The sequence below is a fragment of the Callorhinus ursinus genome, unplaced genomic scaffold (genome assembly GCF_003265705.2).
Source record: "Callorhinus ursinus isolate GAN/ISIS: 27379988/994484 unplaced genomic scaffold, GSC_fseal_2.0 scaffold80, whole genome shotgun sequence".
Taxonomy (NCBI): Eukaryota; Metazoa; Chordata; class Mammalia; order Carnivora; family Otariidae; genus Callorhinus; species Callorhinus ursinus.
Genome location: NW_027397142.1, coordinates 651251 through 671013, shown reverse-complemented (window position 1 = coordinate 671013; position 19763 = coordinate 651251). Strand labels below are relative to the sequence as shown.

The 19763-nt window shown below is 44.0% G+C and overlaps 1 protein-coding gene across 1 annotated transcript in view; it reads left to right on the top strand.

The window, feature by feature from the left end:
- Positions 1-3274: 3274 nt before the first annotated feature.
- Positions 3275-19763, top strand: part of RHEB (Ras homolog, mTORC1 binding) — a 40134-nt gene continuing 23645 nt past the window's right edge. Inside the window, exon 1 of the mRNA XM_025862124.2 lies at positions 3275-3489. Coding sequence (XP_025717909.1) covers positions 3438-3489 — 52 coding nt within the window. The 5' untranslated portion in view covers positions 3275-3437. The remainder of the gene's footprint in view (positions 3490-19763) is intronic.

Sequence of the window (19763 nt, the reverse complement as noted above, 5' to 3'; positions counted from 1 at the left end):
GAAAACCACTCTCTCATCCATAAGACCACACAATGCAATGACCTTGGCCTGTTTCCCCAAATCGGCAGTTTGATTTGAATAATACCCTATATGAGCGAGACATAACAGATCAGTCGAATTTGGCTTATGCCATGATTAAGAGTAGCTCTTTTCCAGTCTTCCTTCATCAAATATTGAGAAGCAAAACAACAACAAAACGCCTTCATGTCCACTCGCACTTAGGGTCACCCTTTCACACGTAAAAAGGTAAAATCAGGGCGCCTGGGTGGCTCAGTCGGTTAAGCGACTGCCTTCGGCTCAGGTCATGATCCTGGAGTCCAGGGATGGAGTCCTGCACGGGCTCCCTGCTCAGCAAGGAGACTGCTTCTCCCTCTAACCACCCCCCCCCCCCTCATGTACTCTCTCTCTCTCTCTCTCATTCTCACTCTCTCAAAAGAAATAAATCTTTAAAAAAAAAGTAAAATCATTTCACAAATGTCCTTTTAGTAAAAGTTTTACTCTTTGTCTAACCTAGTGTTAGATAAAAATAAGCTTTGTATAGTACCACAGGGAATTTTAAAAAAAATGTTGAAGCTAGAAATAAGATGTCATTGAACTTGGACATTATAATTTTCCCATAATAACGACGAGTTCATGCTTCAGATAAATGCCATTAATTGCCATACCCATCAGGGCTGGAGGTTTAGGCCAATGGAGGCTTTCCTGGCAAATCTACAGGCTTAGCCTGAGCTCCTCACTCAAGGGATAGTGGTAATTAGCTGAACCAATCATGTCCTCTCTCTGGAATTTAAACGGAAGAGACAGAATTCTTAGATCCCAGGGAAATGGAATATAGTGGAAGGACACACAGAGGGAAGGCAGCATACAGAGACCATAAGACAGAACGGTCCTGAAGATGCAGAACCTGCAGAGGAGATGTTGATTGGTGGCAGAAGTTCCAGCTGCTTAGACAGTTAACAAGTGATCTCAATCAGTAGAACTACTCTGAATTCAGAAGCAAGTACGTTTCTCCCCACCATGTTTCTATAAGGTCTGGCTGCAGTCAGCCACTTCTACGTGAATTCACACCATCAATCACAAGTAATTTTAGGGAACCAGAGTCATTTCTTAAACCAAATAAATTCTCCCCATTCTGGAATAATGGAATCTTCACAATTCCTGGATCTGACCTTAATGACTTTAGGACACCTGGAACATTCCTTTAAGGACTCTGTCCTTTACAATGGAGCTTCTCAGTCTGGACTCCTAATATTCCCAGGCTAGGGCAACACTTTCAAACTCTGTGAGGCAACTCACAGTAAGAAATACATTTTACAATGGAACTCAGTACCCAAAACACATATCACACATTTACAAATACATATACACACAACAAAAGCATCATGAAACAATACAAAACAATACTTACCAATTCGAGCAACCTGTTTTCTATTCTGTTCTTCTATTTAATAAAATAAAAGATAACACCCACAAATTTGATTTCACAGCCAACCAAGGAGTTCAGTAGCATCAGTTCATCAGTTTACTGTGGTAAGGGGCATTCGAGCTGACGGGATAAAAATGATACATTTTCCTGAAGATTCCCATTTTAAGACCTGAAGTTTTTAAATATTTCAACTAAATATAGAGTGGAATGCAAAAACCATTAAGACAAAACACAGAATTTCACAGATATTTCTCAGTTCCAGCTGGTTGTCTGGGACTTCAATCTGTAGAGCCCCTAGTATGTGAACACACACTACCCCTTTCTTAGAAGCACTTCAGCAAGATGGTGGACGGATTCTGCCCTAACGCCAGGGTTCTAACTCAACAGGGCATATTTATGGGACAGTCACACCTCTGAATCTTCATACTCAGGAATTCAACCCTGCCACTCCTCTGGGCTTCCTGGGAAAGGCGAAGGGCTGTGACCAGCAGGTGGTTGTCCCAACACGGTCAAACAGCCTGAGGACAGTAGGGGACATCTGTAGTTGTAGCAAGAGTATCTGCTTCTTTAGCAACCACCAAGGGCAAGAAGCTCAAGCATGATGGAAGTCTCCCTGGCTGGAAAGGTCCCAAGCGCATCCTCATTTCTCGCGCCTCGCTTCCACCTTTATTTTCCATGACCCAAGCCTCCAGCGCTGGCTTCCCTTCCCCTACTCCAACACTGGTGCTCTTCGCCAGCACCAGTGGAAAAAGGGGTTGGCCCTTGCTTTTTGTGGGAAATACAGCGGCGTCCCCTTCCCGGAGAGGTCAGCCCACACAGGAAGGCAGGCCCGGCGGACTTGACTCCCCCCCCACCTCCCCGCAAGGATGGTTCTGGAGCGTTCTCAGCCAACGACGGCTGGTGTTCGAGTTTGCCTATTGAATTAGCCACGCAGGTGTTGACAGGTAAAGAGGTGTTGAATCACGCTAGGTACTTCCTGTGAGGTGTGCCGGGTTCGCCTGTGGCAAGGCCGAGACCAGAACTGGGGAGGCACACACATTTGTAGAGAAGTGTGTAACATTTGGGATTAACGCATATTCCATTCTTCCCAGGGTCTTTCATCCAAGGATGATGCCTAGTAACCACCTACAACCTCATTCCTAGTCTTACTAACTCTAAGAGTGAAAGGGTTAAAAAATTAAAAATTAAAATAAACACCACGAAGGAAGCAGCCAACCCACAGCCCAGCCTGCAAAAGCTACGTGCCTCGCGCCTTTTAAGGGCTCTGTGGGCGCAAGTCCACCAATCGTTCAACGTTCCACCAATCACCGCACTCCCCACAGTTTGCCCCGCCCCCGCCCTCCTCTAACCAATCACTGGGGAGTTAGTTTCTCTCCGCCCCTCCCACCCGCCCCCCACCCCTGAGACGTTGGAATCCTTCAAACTTCACTCGCGCTCAACCCCGGGGTCGCAGCCGGAATTTATTTTTAGCTGTGGGCAAGCAGCCCCGCCCTCAGCTCCGCCTCCTAGCCACCCCCAATCGGAGATGGAGTTTCCGTCGCGTCATCGCGCGGGCGGGCGGGAGCTATCCAATCAGCGCCCGGGAAGGACTGGCGTAATTAAACAGCGGCGGAAGAGGGTGGGAGGGTCATGACGCAGCGAGTTTCAGTCGTGACTTTTCCGGGGGCATCTTGGCGTCCCCTCTATTTCCCCTTAAAGTAAAACGTCACACGCACCCCCGTGCGCTTCAAGGGCGGGTGTGGCCGCCGCGGCGGGGAGGGCGGTGCTGACGCGAGCCGCGGCGGGGCCGGCGGCGGCGGTCACGTGGGCGTGTTTGGGGGCGGGGCCGCGCGGCGGTTCCGGGCGGTTGGGCGCGCGAGCTAGGAGCCCAGGCAGCCGCGCCTGCCCGCGCCCGCCCGCCCCGCCCCTGGATGCCGCTCTGCCCCGGCGCGGCCGCCGCCGATCGCAGCACAGGAGCCGCCGCTGCCGCCGCGGTTGATGTGGTTGGCCCGGGGCTGAGGAGGCCGCCAAGATGCCGCAGTCCAAGTCCCGGAAGATCGCGATCCTGGGCTACCGGTCTGTGGGTGAGTGGCGGGCGCCGCGCGGCCTCCGCGCCCGGGCCCAGCCTCGCCTGGGCGCCGGGACGCGGCGGCCCGGCCAAGTTTGGGGTCGGCGCGGCCATGTGGCGGCCGCGCGTTTCGTAACCAGCCGCCCGCCCGCCGCCACCTCCATTTTGAGCGGAGGCGGCGAGGCCGGGCCCTGCGGGGCGGTGGCGGCGGCGGCGGGGGGCGGCCCGGGCTCGGGAGGACGTGCGTGGGGGAGGCCGCGGGCAGACGGGGAGGTCCGGGGTGGCCCGGGGCCGCCGAGCTGGCGGAGGGGGTCGGCTGCCGGCCGGAACCGCCGCAGGGAGCAATCGCACCTGTCTCCTCTTCCACCTATTTGCTGCTGGCTGTCGTGATCTTGCCCGCGGCCTTTCCGCCCCAAATTAAATAAAGTCTGGGGGATTTTAACAAAGGAAACAGCACCTTGGGTTTTTTCCTATCCGTGGCGAAGTTTAGCGTTTTAGGGACCTAAAGGACATTTGGCTACTGAGGGCAAGTTTCCTACCGAAGAAACCCGAAAGAGCCCTCTTGAGAAAAGCCCCCTAGATGTGGCCAGCGACCGAAGTAGGAAGGCAGAGAAAACGAGATTTCTGATCTCTCGGTGTCCTATTTTTCTTCGGGAAAAAATAAGGTCAGGTACTTGTAACCGGGCTGTTGAAGTAATTCCGAAGTTTGCTGGGGTTTCCCTCCCATCCCCCCAAAGGTTGACATATATTTGAAACTGTTAGTGGCAGTCGCGTTTTTGCCCAACGGGGGTGGTCTGTGGTGGGGTCGGGGGGGAACTGGGTGCCGGAAGACGAGTGAGAAAACAGAACCGTTGAACTTAAGCATGCTCCAGGGCGAGTCTTTATTGTCTTTGACAACCGGAAGCCTGGAGAAATTACGTTTATCTTTCAGTGTTGTTTTTAAGAAGTAACTGTCTAAGGAAAATGTGCACTTGATCTTGGGCGGAGGTGGGGGGGTGTTGAAAGCGAAGGTTTGGAGTCTACGGTGATTGCAGAAGGAGGCAACAATAACTGCCATAGGAAAGCTTGTAACTGCCTGCTACCCATTGGATGAACTCCCCGACTCCGCTTTCTGTTCTGCTTCCTCACCCCCATTTTCCACCGCCGGTGCCAGGGTCTGTGCTCTTTGACCAAGATCAGCTACAGCATGCTTACTCATCCTTTATCATCTCTCTCGTCAAAGTGCCGGGGGGTGGGGGTGGGATCATAAGAATGGGGGGAAATCAAAGGCTGAGAGATGCTTGTGTAGAGATAGGGGATGCCGAGAGTCAGAGGGATAACTCTTGTATGATGCAGTGCCAAATCATAGGTCTGTATGTGGGGGAAGAATGCGTGAGGGGCCTTAGCAGCTGCAGTTCTAAAGTAACCGCGCATCACATGGGGGCTTTCACAAATCACTAGCAGTCCACTCCCCAAATGCCCATGTAGAATCGAACCTTTATTGGCAGCCTGAATCACCCAGCCTTTGCTTCTCTGTTCTCTCTTTTTCCTTGGCATTTTGAAGAGTGGGAAGAGGACATATCCTGTCTCTTGAGTGAGTTCTAATCAGATACATAGATACATAGTGCCCACTAGTTAAGGATAGCGATCTGTGAATAATTTACAGGTGACTTCTACCTGGGCTACCTGTTTTCAGCTTGAGAGAATGTCCTAAGGATAGATACTGACTTACTCCTTGAAATTATCCAGATGGTGATTCTAGTTTTCAGTAATAAGCAAGTCTAGTGTTTTATTGTGGTTTTGCTCAAGAAGTTCCTTATATCCAGTTGAGATCCGTTCTGTTTCGTCTTCCATCTAATCATCCCGGACCTCAAAACCCAAATGTGACAGGTCACCCCTTGACCTTCTGTTCACAAGCATTTACCTTAAACTGCTTTTGAAATACTGTGCTCAGCTAGCCTCCAGTGGGATACAGACTAAGTTCTGGTCCCGGTTTTCTGTGCCTTCTGTATATTACCATATCCTACTTCAAGTGTAGTGATGATTAAAGTAAAAGGTATTTTGGAGACGTTAAATTACTCCCAACCTTTGCCTTTGATTTTAAAGTTGTTTACCTTTGTTAGGAACCAAGACACTTTGTGGTTTGTGGGTCTTTTGTTTTGCCAGCATCAAAAAAGGAAGTATTTCCCTGATGCTATGTAATAGCCACGCTTCAGAGAATTTTTCGTTCAGTATTCAGACTTAGAAGAGTTTATGGACATATTTGCTTACATGTGATGCTATACTAGAGAAGTTTGAGTATACGTGTTTCTAGGTTGTGTTATTTTGTGATGCTGAGCTGTTGTGTCATATTGACTAAAGGTAAAGAGTGGTAGAAAAGGGGGCGCCTGGCTGACCCAGCGGAGTGTGCGACTCTTGATCTCAGGGTTGTGAGTTCCAGGCCCATGTTGGGTGTAGAGATTACTTAAAAGTAAAATCTATTAGAAAAAGGCTCAGCTAGAAACCACACCTTTCTTAGAATGTTCTCTTGATTATGCCAGTTTGACAAGTAGGGTACTTGTCACTGTGACTTTGTCATGTCACAAACTTTATTTTAAAAGTTTGCCTTCAGATAAAACTACTAAATTCTATGATTGTTTTACTTGGCTTTCAAAGTTTTCATTTTTTTTTAACATTGATAAAACTACCACTGAGGAATGTATAATTTTCAGGTAATTTATACAACCCTTTTTCCTGAAGTACTTTTCCTGTTATTTACCATGTTAAGCTTTTAAGGACACGTCACCTATAACGCAGTCTGGCTTTCTGGGAGTGCTTTGTATTAACTGTTTCAGTGGTGGCAAATGTTTGAGCTCCCTTACATCCATTGTTTCTAACACAGACAAGTTAGGAGGTAACTAAACTTAAGTTAAAAATGTAGTGTCCGGTAATGATTTTAAATAAAATCTGGTACATCCTTCGCTAGAATCTTCTGCAGAGAGCTGTAATAATCCAGTTTACCATCAGACTATAATCAAACAAATTTTTTGTCCTATAAAAGTCTCTGAGGTTAACAAAAGGATCACAGGAATGTGAACGATCATAAAAGAGAAAATGAAATCGCTCTGTGGTTTGGTAGAAGAATTCAGAAGTAACTCAAATTATTACCTTGTCAAAATGTTTTAGGTAGTAAAGAAGACGTACCTTTTAGTTGGATATTTCATAGGGAAGATGTCATTAAATTTGTTCCCAATAAAATACAATCTAGTTGTATTCTGATTTACTGTCTTTTTTAATTACTCTATCCTTTCCTGACACATTTCATTGAAAACGCTAAAGGTAAAACATTTCTTTGCCATATATGAAGTCAATTAGCATGTGAAGTTGTGTTCAGGCACTCCGTAACATTTTGGTTGTGTACCTGTAGGTAGGGTAGTTCTATAGGGGCCACCTTGTCTTGAAGCTTGAAATTAACTTTTTTTTGGTGGTGATCATTTGTTCTGTACAGGAGGATAGTCAGAGCTTGCATTTGTGATTATATTTCAGTGCCAATATTTTGATGTCCGTGTGGGTTATATCTATCCATAATAACCTTCATCACCCCAAAAAGAAACTCTATACCTATTGACACATTCCCCCACTCACCCCTGCCCCTGGCATCCATTAACCTGCTTTCTGTTTCTATGAATTTACCTATTCTGGACATTTCATATAAATGGAATCATACATACATGGTCTTTTGTGATGAGCCTCTTTCATTTAACATGAATATTTTCAAGGTTCATCCATGTTGTGGCATATACCAGTAATTCCCTTTTGTCACCAAGTAATTCTCTGTTACTTGAAAATGCCACATTTTATTTATACATTTGTCAGTTGATGGACATGTGGTTGTTTCTACATTTTGGCTATTATGAATAATGCTGTTATGGCTTTTCCTATAAAATTTTTGTATAGACATATGTTTTTATTTCTCTTGGGTATATTATGTATAAAGGTTTTATTCATTTGAGAGAGAGACAGAGAGTACAAGCAGGGGGAGGGGCAGCAGGAGAGGGAGAGGGATAAGCAGACTCCCTGCTGAGCAGGGAGCCCAATGTGGAGCCCAGTCCCAGGACCCCGAGATCATGACCCAAGCTAGAGTCAGACACTTAACTGACTGAGCCACACAGACGCCCCTGGTGTGTAACATTTTGAGGAACTGCTAAAACTGTTTTCCACAGCAGCTGTGCCATTTTACATTCCCACCAACAATTGAACATTGGTTTCAATTTCTTGACATCCTCATCAACACTTGTAAACAACAACAACAACAACAACAACAACAAAAAACACTTGTAACTGTCCTTTTTATTTTAGCCGTGCTTATGGGTGTGAAGTGGTATCACATGAGACTTGCACATGATCTCTTCTATTCTGTGGGGTTGTCTTTTCACTTTCTTGATGATGCCCTTTGAAGCAAAAGTTTTTGATTTTGACAAAGTCCAGTTTATTTTTTCTTTGGTGACTTGTGCTTTTGTTGTCATGTCTAAGTAACCATTGCTTGACCCAAGGCCATGGAGATTTACTATTATGTTTTCTTCTAAGTGTTTTATCATTTTAACTTGGACATCCTTGATTTATGATCTACTCAGTTTTTTGTATATGGTAGGAGATAGGGGTACAACTTTATTCTTTTGCATGTGGATATCAAGCTGTCCCAGCACCTTTTATTAAAGACTATTACTGAATTATTTTGACATCCTTGTCAAAAACCAAGTGACCATAAATGTTAGAGTTTATTTCTGGATTCTGTTCCTTTGACCTATATGTCTGTCCTTACGCCAGTATCCCATTATCTTGATTGCTATAGTTTTGTAGTAAACTTCAAAATAGTAAGTGTCCGTCTTTATACTTTAGTCTTTTTCAAGATTGTTTTGGCTATTATGAATCCCTTGCATTTCCATATGAATCTTAGGTCTAGATTGTCAGTTTCTGAAGAAAAAAAAACCCACTAGGATTTTGATAGGATGTTTTATAATTTTGCAATTATCTTTAAATGTCTGATTTTGAAACCAGCTGAATTCTTATATCTGCTTCTAAATTCATTCCATTGCAGTATGTTATTTTATTGCAGTATGTGAAGGAAATCCAGCCTTGCATAGATAACTAGTTGGGAAAGAGAGGAGTATTTTTTTTTTAAGATTTTATTTATTAGAGCGCACAAGTGAGGGGGGAGGGGCAAAGGGAGAGGGAGAAGCAGACTCCCCACTGAGCGTGGAGCCTGACATGGGGCTCAATCCCAGGACCCCAAGATCACCACCTGAGGGAAGTCAGATGCTTAACCAACTGAGCTACCCAGGCACCCCAGGAATATTTTAATACCTTTCTCAGATAATTGTTTCTATTCTTTGGTACTCACCAGAACTCCATAGGTGTTGGTGGTAGTTTCAGCTCCATAGGTGGTTAGTTGTAGTATACAACCTGAAATCATGTGGTGGAAGTTTTTCTACTCTGTTACATTGAATTTCATTGCTTTATTTTGCACTTTGAATGGATCTTCTCCCATGACTGATTTTGTAACCTCATATCTTGGTTATTTTGAAAAGAATGGTTCACTGTTATGCACATCCTTCCACATTTTGATACATTTCAACATACAAACTTTTTTTTTTAAGATTTTATTTATTTGAGAGAAAGAGAGTCAGTGGAGGGGCAGCAGAAGCGAGAGAGACTCTCAAGCAGACTCCCCATGGAGCAGAGCCTGACCCGACGGGGGACTCAATCCCCAACCCCAAGATCATAAACTGAGCCAAAACCAAGAGTCAGATGCTTCACCGACTGAGCCACCCAGGTGCCCCAACATACAAACTTTTTATTCATATTTTTTAATATCACAGTCTCCTTAGGAAAAAAATGTAAATATTAGAAAGCTGTAAGCTCACCATGAGTGATGCAAGTTCTCCAAAATTCGAATTTCCTCCTGAGGGTTTGAATTGGATCATTGGCAAAGTGCTACCAGTCTTACTTGAAGTGACAGTCTCATTTCTTTCATTTCAAGAAGATGCCTGCCGAATACAAACTATTTGAAATAATGATCGCTTGTTGGTCATTCCCGCAAGTAAAAATGCTGTTCTGTGATAAAAGTGGCTATTTTCAGATCACTTCACAAACAGGGGTGCACGTGCTTTTCTTCGAGACAACTGTCACACTTCAGTATCTGGGAGCACTTTGTGTATTACATCCCATTTGGTCACACAGTATTAAAAAGGCATACTTAAGGGTCAAGATAAAATTAATCATTTTTACTTCTTCCTCAAGGACACTGTTAAGTGGAAATAGTTTGGTTTTTTAATGGCGGGTGCATGGTCGTGAAGACTACAGTGCTTTCCACTGCAGTGTGTAATCACTGCGTTGATTCGTGCTGAGGGGCACCAAGCCGGCAGTGCCGCATTGCTTTTGCACCATTAGTGCAAATATGGACATAGTGGAAAAGGCAAACAATATAATGGTATGGTAATGGAAATAGTTTTGATCTCACGAGCCCCCCGAAAAGGGCTCAAGGGACGCCCAGAGTGTCTCTGTCTGCACTCTGAGATTCATTGAACCATGGTGTGTAGAACCTTGCTAGGCTGCTACTTGCTCTTGTGCAGAATTGAATCAAGAGTGGCTGCATCATGGATGCTACTCAAGGGGCATGGTCCACCACAGTCTTAGAGGAGCCTTCCGGAAGAGGCCCTGTCGCCTGGTAGGAGAGAGGGATGGTGAGGCAAGAAAGAACTTAACGTGCTTGGGAACTGGAGGAGGCAGGGTGACTAGCAGAGAATGTGGTGAGAGTAGGAAATGAAGTCAGTTGGAGGTGGTCAGGGGCCATGGATGAGGCAGGGCCTTGCAGGAAGTTCAAGAGACCATTCCTTCTGAGTAGTAAGCAGTGGGTTACTAGAGTATGGGGAGACTTAGGGTACCTAAAGGCAGTTAAAGTGGCCTCTGATTGTGGTGCAGTTTGGGGTGAGTGTCGTTTTTTGATCTGGTAATGGTGAGGCTCCCAGAGATTAATAAAAATTGCCACGGATGGCAACGTATCAGGACCTATATGCTAACAACACGGTTTTCCATTACAAGCATGAGAATTGGGGTGCAGGGGGGTACTTAACTACCAACAGCAACATTATCACAAAATCAGAAACGACCATCTCTACCTGTGATTATGAAGTCAGTAATATCCAACAGTTTTCTTACTTGAAGGTCTAAAGTAAGGAGTTCACAACTTCAGTATTGTCCATGAGTGGATTGTACTTTTATTTATTTGAATTAAGTCAGAACTGAGCTTGGACATGATTGTGCAAGTTAAACCATTATCAGGTCTTGAGTGATCACCCTTGGGAGAACCTTTATTCTTAGTTCTAGAACTGTTCATCATGAAGTACCAGAGTAAGCCTTAAGTGATACAGTCCTCAATCTGTCTTAACCTCATACCTGTCACAGTGCAAACTGGTGGGGACCTTTATCATGAATTGCTTGCTTGATTTAGAAATACAATTTTACATCTCAAACAGAGGTCCTGGAATACTGTTTTAGTATTTTAATATTGTTAAGTGTATATTGGGCCTCTGATTAAAAAAAAAAAGAGTTCCATATAGGACATTGGAATTGGAAGTCTAAATTGAGATTAATTTAGAACAGAAGCGCTAGAAGCAGAAGTCTGGCGCTCTGTGGACAAGTGAAAGCAGGGCAGTTTGAGGACCCTAATAAAATGAACTCCCTCATGTCCTCGGTTGGTTGATGTCCCACTTACCTCCCCGTCCCCCCTCCCTCATTTTTCTTTTCGTTGTGCTTGCTTGCTTGCAGAAAGACTCCTCAGGGACTTTTGAAACAGAAATTGGTGTTTTAACAAGATATGTGATCCTGCTGCTTGCAAGATCAAAAATTGAACGTTAACTCTACAGCGTCACAGTAAATAATTTGTGCACATGGAGATGAAAATACTGGCTCTTACACTTAATAGAGTTTGATGAAACAAAAATGCTTTTCTAAGACTTGTATTAGTTATAAATGCATCCAATCACATTTAGAATTTATTTTAAAGAGAGTATTTTAAAATATAGGTTCTTCTTATTCTTTTTTCTTTTTTTAAGATTTTATTTATTTATTTGAGAGGGGGAGAGAGAGAGCACACGTGTGCGCAAGAATGAAAGAATGGGGAGGGAGAATCAGGCTCCCCACTGAGCAGGGAACCCAGACATGGGGCTCAATCCCAGGGCGCTGTGATCATGACCTGAGCTGAAGGCAGACGATTAACCGACTGAGCAACCCAAGCACCCTGGTTCTTAATATTCTTGTTCATGACTTGTATAGGTGCCTGAGTAAAAAACATAAGTGGCAAAATTCAACCATGGTGGCTGACATCAAGGGGAAGGAGGGCTCAAGATGACCGTGGCAAACCAGACGCACCAAGGTAAACTGTTGACGCTCTGTGGCAGGAGGGGAAGTGGGAAAACGCTAGAATCCCCAGTCCACATGCTAGACAAGAACTATATGTGGTAGGGTGAATCTCTGACCAGGCTTGTGTGGCCTTGAGTACACCAGGGGGCTGCTGACTCTGGAGACAGGAGAGCTCTGGGAACGAAGTTTGGACCAAAACATTACTGAGATGGCTACTGGAGGAAAGGATGACCAGAAATGTAAAGTCTTGGGGCGCCTGAGTGGTGCAGTTGGTTGAGCGGCCAACTCTTAGGTTTCAGCTCAGGTCATAATCTTGGGGTCCCGGGATCAAGCCCCACATCCAGCTCTGCACTCAGCGTGGAGTCTGCTTCAGGATTCTCTCTCTCTCCCTCCCTCTCCCTCTCTCTGCCCCTCCCCCAGCTCATGTGTGCGTACTCTCTCTCTCAAATAAATAAATCTTTAAAAAAAAGAAAGAAATGTAAAGTCTTATGCTTACGTTTCAGAAAAGGTCTCCCGAGTGCATACAGGTTGAGGACCTGGGTTAATTTTCTGGGCATTTTCATTAACCAACACTCCTTCTGAACCACAAGTAGAGCAGTCTCTTCAGTGCTGGGTGTCACGTGTTGAGGAGCATTGCCAACTTAGAGGAGTGGTTCTCGGAGGTCATGAGCTTTCCCTGAAATCACGGGCCTATTTTCTGGGGAAAGAGTTGGCTTCTGTCAGCTATCCAAAGGACTTCAGTCCCCCAGAAGATTGGGTTGCTAAAATGATGGGTTGAAGAGGACACTGTGTGGATTAGGTGTCATATGTTATTTAGATAGGTGTTCATTAAATGTTCGGATCAGTCCCTACTGTATGCCAGACACTGTGTACTTAGTCACAGAGGCAAAGACAGTCCTGATCCGTGCCCTCAGGGAGCTTCATCTAGTGAGGGAGTCACGGGAGACTGTGCTGCTACTAATAATGTGGTGGTTTTTAAAGCATTAGTGGTATGGGGTGCCCTTAAACTCTGTGAGGTAGGTATGATGATGATGCCTGTTTTGCAGATGAGGAAACTGAGCAACAAGGTTAAATGATTTACCCAAGGTCAAACATTTATTAAGTAGCTGAGCCAGGATCTGAATTTAAGCCATAGTTCAAAGCCAGCACTCTCATTGAGCCACTATACAGATGGTTATTTAAAGACAGTTGGGATAAGTGCTTTGAGAGAAATCATCAAGGGGAGAGCTCCTGTAACCATGGGTGAGGGTAGAGAACGGTCCCTAAAGAACTGACATTAAAGCTGGAGTTAGCCAGGCAGAGAGTGGGGGTGACTGGGGTAGGGGAAGAAGGGCAGAGCCTTCCAGTCAAAAGGAGCTGCATATGCAGAGCTCCCAAAGGATGAGTGGAGCTTGGCACAGTGTGGCTGGACCTGGGAGTGGTGAATGAGGCAGAGAAGAGTAAGATGGGAGTGGGCAAGGAGGGGTTTACCTGTGTGCCGACTGTCTATCAAGAACAGCCTTGGAGGCCTTGCTGTGGAAGTTTTAGTCTTTTCCCTAGAAACAGAGGAAAGTCACTGGCGGATTTTAAGCACCAGATAAGATGATCATCTACGCCAGGATTGACAGACTTTTTCTGTAAATACATTGTGTGTGTGTGTGTGTGTGTGTGTGTATTAGATATTGTATTGTTGCAGTAAAGTAAGCTAGAGAAAAAATGTTAGAGAAAATCATAAGGAAGAGAAAATACACGTATAGTACTGTAATTTATCAGGAAAAATCTGCATATCAGTGGACCTGTGCAGTTCAGACCCTTCATGTTGGGGTCCACTGCACTCCTTGCCCTGTGTAGCAAGCAAGAGGCTATAGACAGTGCATCAGTGGATGTAACTGCGTGCCGGTGAAACCTTATTTACAAACACTTGACATTTGAATTTCATCTAATTTTCACATCGTGAAATACTGATTTTTTTTTTCAACCAGTTGAAAATGTAAAAACCATTTGGAGTTCCTAGGCTGTACAAAAACAGACTGTGGGCCACATTTGGCCCCTGGTCTGTAGTTTGCTGATCCTCCTGTTCTTTATCCTCAAGAAGATCCCTCCCAAGCTCTCTTGAGGTGGATAGGGCAGTGAGGGATCGGAAGTGCCAGGACCAGCCACGTACTGAAGTTCACTGGCCAAGGTGTCAGGGACTGGTGTAGTAGAGGCAGGACGATGAGACAGAGTTGAGAAGTGACGACTGGGGAATCGCCAAGGCTGTGGTGTGGGAGGTGTTAAGGATAACCTTCAGGCAGTTCGCACAAGGGCCTGAATGAACAATGGTGCCACTGGCTAAAGGGCAAAAGGGTGGACCAGGGTTTGGGGGTGGACCACATTCATTTATGTACCTGCCAGATAGACACACTCACCTTGCTTTCTGGGTATAGAGGCCCTAGCAGGGACCCACACAGTTCCCATGGTCCTAGAGATAGGTGGCTGTGCCTGCATTATGGACTCTGAGGGTATGCTGATCCTGGGTCATCATGTGACCCGAGGCTGTGCCCAAACACCTTCCTGCTGCGGCATGGTTTCCCTGCTGCCTTGGAAACGAGGTTGCAAGACCCATTGGCCCCACACACCCACACTGTTCACTCCACCAGGCAGGTGGGAGATGGGGAGTTGGGCTTCATCTCTAGACTTTTTTTGTTTGTTTGTTTTTTAAGTAGGCTCCACGCCCAGCGTGGAGCCCAGTGTGGCACTTGAACTCATGACCCTGAGATCAAGACCTGAGCTGAGATCAAGATCGGACTTTTAACTGACTGAGCCACCCAGTGCCCCTAGACTTTTTGATTCTACATGACTGCTACCAAAATGTATGAAATGTGTTTTTATAAAAGAAATTGTTTTCTTAATCCAACCATGTTTCTGGATGACTATTATCCTAAAAAAATGGGACTGTACACAAAATGGACATAGCTTCCATTTTTTAAACTTCTGTGGAAGTCTTTTTGGTAGGCAGCTAAGTTTATACAAGTAGGATGTTCCTGTACCCTTAAACCATGGTGTAGAGCAGCATTGTCGAACAGAAATATAATGCAAGCCACATAGGGAATTTAAAATTTTCCAGTAACCACATTAAGCAAGTGAAAAGAAATAGTTGAAATAATTTAAGTATAGGTTTAATTTAGCCCAATATGTCCAAAGTATTATTATTTCAATATATATTGAATATTTTTTATTTTGTTACTTTTTTTATGCTAAGCTTTCGAAATCTTAGATATGTTTTACACTATGTATGACACGTCTCGGGACCAGCCACGTTTCAGGTGTTCACTGCCCACTGACCCCCCACTGTGGGACAGCACAGGAATAGGGAGGAATGAATTGGTGGTCATAAATGGATCATTGTAGAGTCTTAAAGAACTTTTGAAGAAGTAATTTTTATAAATAACCATTAGTGCTGATGAATGTCTCATTTCATTTTCCTAATTTTTTGTTACTACTAGTTTTGATGAGTCTTAAACTTCATGTTCTTTAATATATTAAAGATTGTGTTATAATTTGAGGATTTATTTCATTTGCTTTTCCCTAGCTCTTTTCCACCCTGAACCCCAGCTTTCTCCCCAGTTTTGGCCACATATGTAGCAAAATTCTTTCTTCATTGTTGCCAAACATTGAATTTCCTGCAGTTTATCAGGTCTGTCCCTGCCTTCCAGCTCAGTTGTATCTCTGAATCATCCCACAGAAATGGATCTCCTGTTTCAAAACTCTTCAGGGAGATGGTTCCATAGCTTTCTTGGCAGAATTTTGTTTTTCTTTTAGTTCAGTAACCCTGACAGTTAATAACATTCTTCATTTATGTAGCTCAGATCTTTATGTTTTAATACAAACTTATTTCTTGTATTCTCCTCAGTGGCATACATCTGGTAGCATCATGCTTGGCAATAGTAAGCACCCTGAAAGTATTTGAATGAGTAATAATTTTATGAACCAATTTTGCTTGGTCATTCTGTCTTGTCTTTGTCGTAATAATAATTGCACCTTCATTTTTTTTTCTCACCTAGCATCTATTTTTAAAAATCAGGAAGGGGGTGTGAGAAAATGAGATGATGTCATCCCTGGTTAACTCATAGGAACAAATGAGATAATTCATACGAAAATGTTTTACAAACTCTTAAAACAGTATCTGGCTTGTAGGTTCTAGTGAACAATTAAATTTTGGATTATCTGCATCACATGCCTTCATCTGACTCTGATGGAGATGTTATAGAATCACGGCAAACACAGAACACACAAGAACTCTTTATGCACCGCCTTTTTAAATTAGAATGGTGAGGTAAGTGTATTTTTTCAAAAGGCTTCCTTGGTGACCCTGATATATATATATATATATATATATATATATGCGCGTATCACCCCACCCCCTCAAAAAAGCAACAACCTGCCATTGACAGAACCACACATTTACTAAAGTGGGTGTGGTATTTACTTAGTAAGCATCTACTTGGCATTGTGTATCATCTGAAGAACATTGTTGAACCTTTATACGGTTCCTTGTTATTCTAGCCCTTTTAATAATGATGATATGTTCAGGTTGCAGTCCATTTATAACCCCAGGTGATTCTGCAGTCTTTCTGCTGTTTGCAAACTGGGTTGTTTTATTGATGTCCCTTCTATTGGTGGTTCCCAGAGAAACACCTTCCTGGTATTCATGCCCTATCCCTGTGACACTCTTGAATCAGCAGAAGGCTGCAGATACAATGATGGGCCTGTGCCAGACTTTACTCCTTAAGAAATCAGCAACTTCTGCTTTAGTGTTCTCTGGAACTATTAGTTAACATGTGGGCATGCTAGGCGAGGAGGACGTGTAGAGGGTGGAAGGCCCAGCTGGCCCAGCTTAGGCTAGCCACCCCACCCCCCTCCCAGGGAGTGACTGCCAGATGAGCAGAGGGCCCAGCTGAGCCCAGCTTTGGTTGTAGAATTCGAGAACAGATGACATAGCTGTTGGTATTAGCCACTGAGTTTTGGGGTGGTTTGTTACGCAGCAGTGGATGACCAAGCAGTTGGTAATTTATTGCTTGGGGGGGGTGTATTTTTATACTTACTGATTTCTTTATCATGTTATTTTTTTTAAGTAATCGCTACACCCAACGTGGGGCTCAAACTCACGATCCAAGATCAAGAGTCGCATGCTCCACCAATTAAGCGAGCCAGGTGCCCCGTCATGTTATTTTGAGGCTTTAGCTGAAGTAGTTGTTAGTATTTGTCATTTTCTTAGATTACAGATTAATTTATTAGATGTAATTATTGAATGCATTTTTCTCCCAAGCTGATTATTTTAGTCTTAAGAGCAGTATTGCTACTAATGGGGACATTTAATGAGGACTTATTACATACCAGCTATTCCCTGCGTATTTTCATTTTGACCTCACAGCCATCTATAAGGTAGGTCCTGTTATTACCTCCAGTTTACAAACAAGGAGAGAGACTCAGGAAAACTGCCCGCAGTGACATAGCTAATCACCATCCTGTTCCACTTAGTGAAAACTAGTAAATGTCTTCCTTTTTTTAATATACTTTTTTTAATCAACTTTTATTGATGCATAATTTACATATAATAAAGTACGCATTTTAAGTGTAAAGTTACATGAGTTTTGATAGATGATTTATTCACCTGTGCAGCCATTACTCCAAAATACAAAACATTTCTGTCATCCCAAAACGTTCCCTTATACCCCACCCCCACTCCACTCCCAGGCAAGCATGGATCTGCTGTCTGTCACCAGGGATTAGCTTTTCTTGTTCTACAGTTTTCATATGAATAGAATCATACAGTAAATACTCTTTTTGTCTGGCTGCTTTCAGAAAGCGTGATGTTTTTGAGATTCATCCGGTTGTCACATGTGTAAGTAGTTTCTTTTTATCGCTGAGGAGTATTCTATCATATGGCTGTGCCATGATCTGTTTCTCCCATCACCTGTTGATTGTTTCCAGTATTTAACTACTAAGAATAAAGCTGTGAGAAGTATTTCTTAAGTGTTTGTGGACATGCAGTCATTTTTTGGTAAATACCTAGGAATGGGGTTGCACAGGCTACATATATGTTAAGTGTATAATTTTGTTGGAAACTACCAAACTGTTTCCCAATACATTTGTACCATTTTACACTTCCACCAGCAACAAATGAGAGTTCCATCCTCGCTGATGCTCAGTTATCCTCAAACTTTTTAACTTCAGCCATGCTAATGCTGTAGGTTGTGGGTTTTATTTGAATTGTCCCAGTGACTAAGGAGGTTGAGCGTCTTTTCATTTACCTGTTGGTAATTCATAGATCTTTTGTGAAGTGTCTGTTCAAGTCTTTTGCCTCTTTTATTGGGTTCCTTTTGAGTTATTTTGCGTAACAGACACAGAAAGGAGCTCAATGGTTGCGGGGGGGGGGCGCTCGGGAGCACCCAGGGGAATGGAAGTGATGGCCGACAGGTATGGGGTTCCTTTTTTGGAGTCATGAAAATGTTCTAAAATTGGTTGTGGTGATGATGGCACAGCCCTGTCAATATGCTAAAAAACTTAATTTTGCTCTTTAAGTGGTTAAATTATATAGTATGTGAATTCTTTCATATTAAAGTTGTTTAAAATCGAAAGGCAAGAGAAGTGTATTCATTTCCCGGGGCGGCTGCAAGAGAGCAACACAAATGGCACGTTGCGGGGCTGGAACAACAGACCTTTATCACCTCACAGCTCTGGGCTCAGAAGTCTGAACTCAAGGTGTGGACAAGGTGTGACTTAGGGTGATCAGTTAAATTTGAATTTGTTTCCTGAGGACAGTGCTTTCTTAAGCTTTAGTGTGCAGCTGAATGGGGGTGGAGCTTGTTAATACCCTCGGGAGGTTAGGTTGGGGCTCACTAATTTGCATTTGTAATAGGTTACTCTGAGATGCTCTTGGGACCACATTTCCACTACTACTGCCGGAGGAAAGGGGGCTCCAGGGAGGATTCCTAAGGCCTTGGGACAGCCAGGGGGAAGGCGGAAAGACCATAGGTTGAGAATAGTTGTTAACCGATCTGATTGCAGAATTTTTCTGCAGCTGAGCTCAACAAGCTCACCAAAAGGCAAATGATTAGATTAACATCAGAGGGTTTTTCAAGGAGCCCAGAGAAAGGAAATTGGAGGGTAGACAAGATAGTAGTGGACAGTGATTCATCTTGGGGCTTAAAGTGATGGGCAAAGAAGTGAAACGTGGTGGAGATTGGAGATTCAGGATAGTATCGTTTAGAGTAGTATATTTCTGACCTTTGTGACTGCAGCATGCAGTGAGAAACCCATTTTACATTGTGACCCAGTCATAAATGTTTGATAACTGAAAGAAGAATTTTAATAACTTTATTCTTTGCAGTCCAGTCTGGTGTTGTCTTTCTTTAAAAACAGTGCTGATGATGGGGCGCCTGGGTGGCTCAGTCAGCTAAGCATCTGCCTTCGGCTCAGGTCATGATCTCAGAGCCCTGGGATCAAGCCCTGCATCACATCAGGCTCTCCTCAGCAGGGAGTCTGCTTCTCCCTCTGCTCACTCTCTCTCTCAAATAAATAAAAATCTTTATTTAAAAAATAAAAAAAAAATACAGTGCTGATCATAGCTCAGTATATTAATTTCATGACCTGGTGGGTTACAGCCCCTGGTTTGAAAACATTGCTTCCAGAGATGTCCCGGATAGAGTCAGAAAATAAGGACGCTGGGAGAATATGCCGTCCTGCTTATGGTTGGTAAGAGGGAGGTTGCAGGTGTTGGAGGTAAAGTCGTGTGGGAGGGGTGACCAACCAGTGTTTCTTGGTATGCGTGCGAGGTGGCGTGAAGATAATCAGTGGCAATACCAGTGAAGCCTTGAAGCCAAACTATTAGCTTATGTATATGGACAGCGGGGTCCCGTAAGGTGATGTTGAGAATTTGAGGTGTAAAGG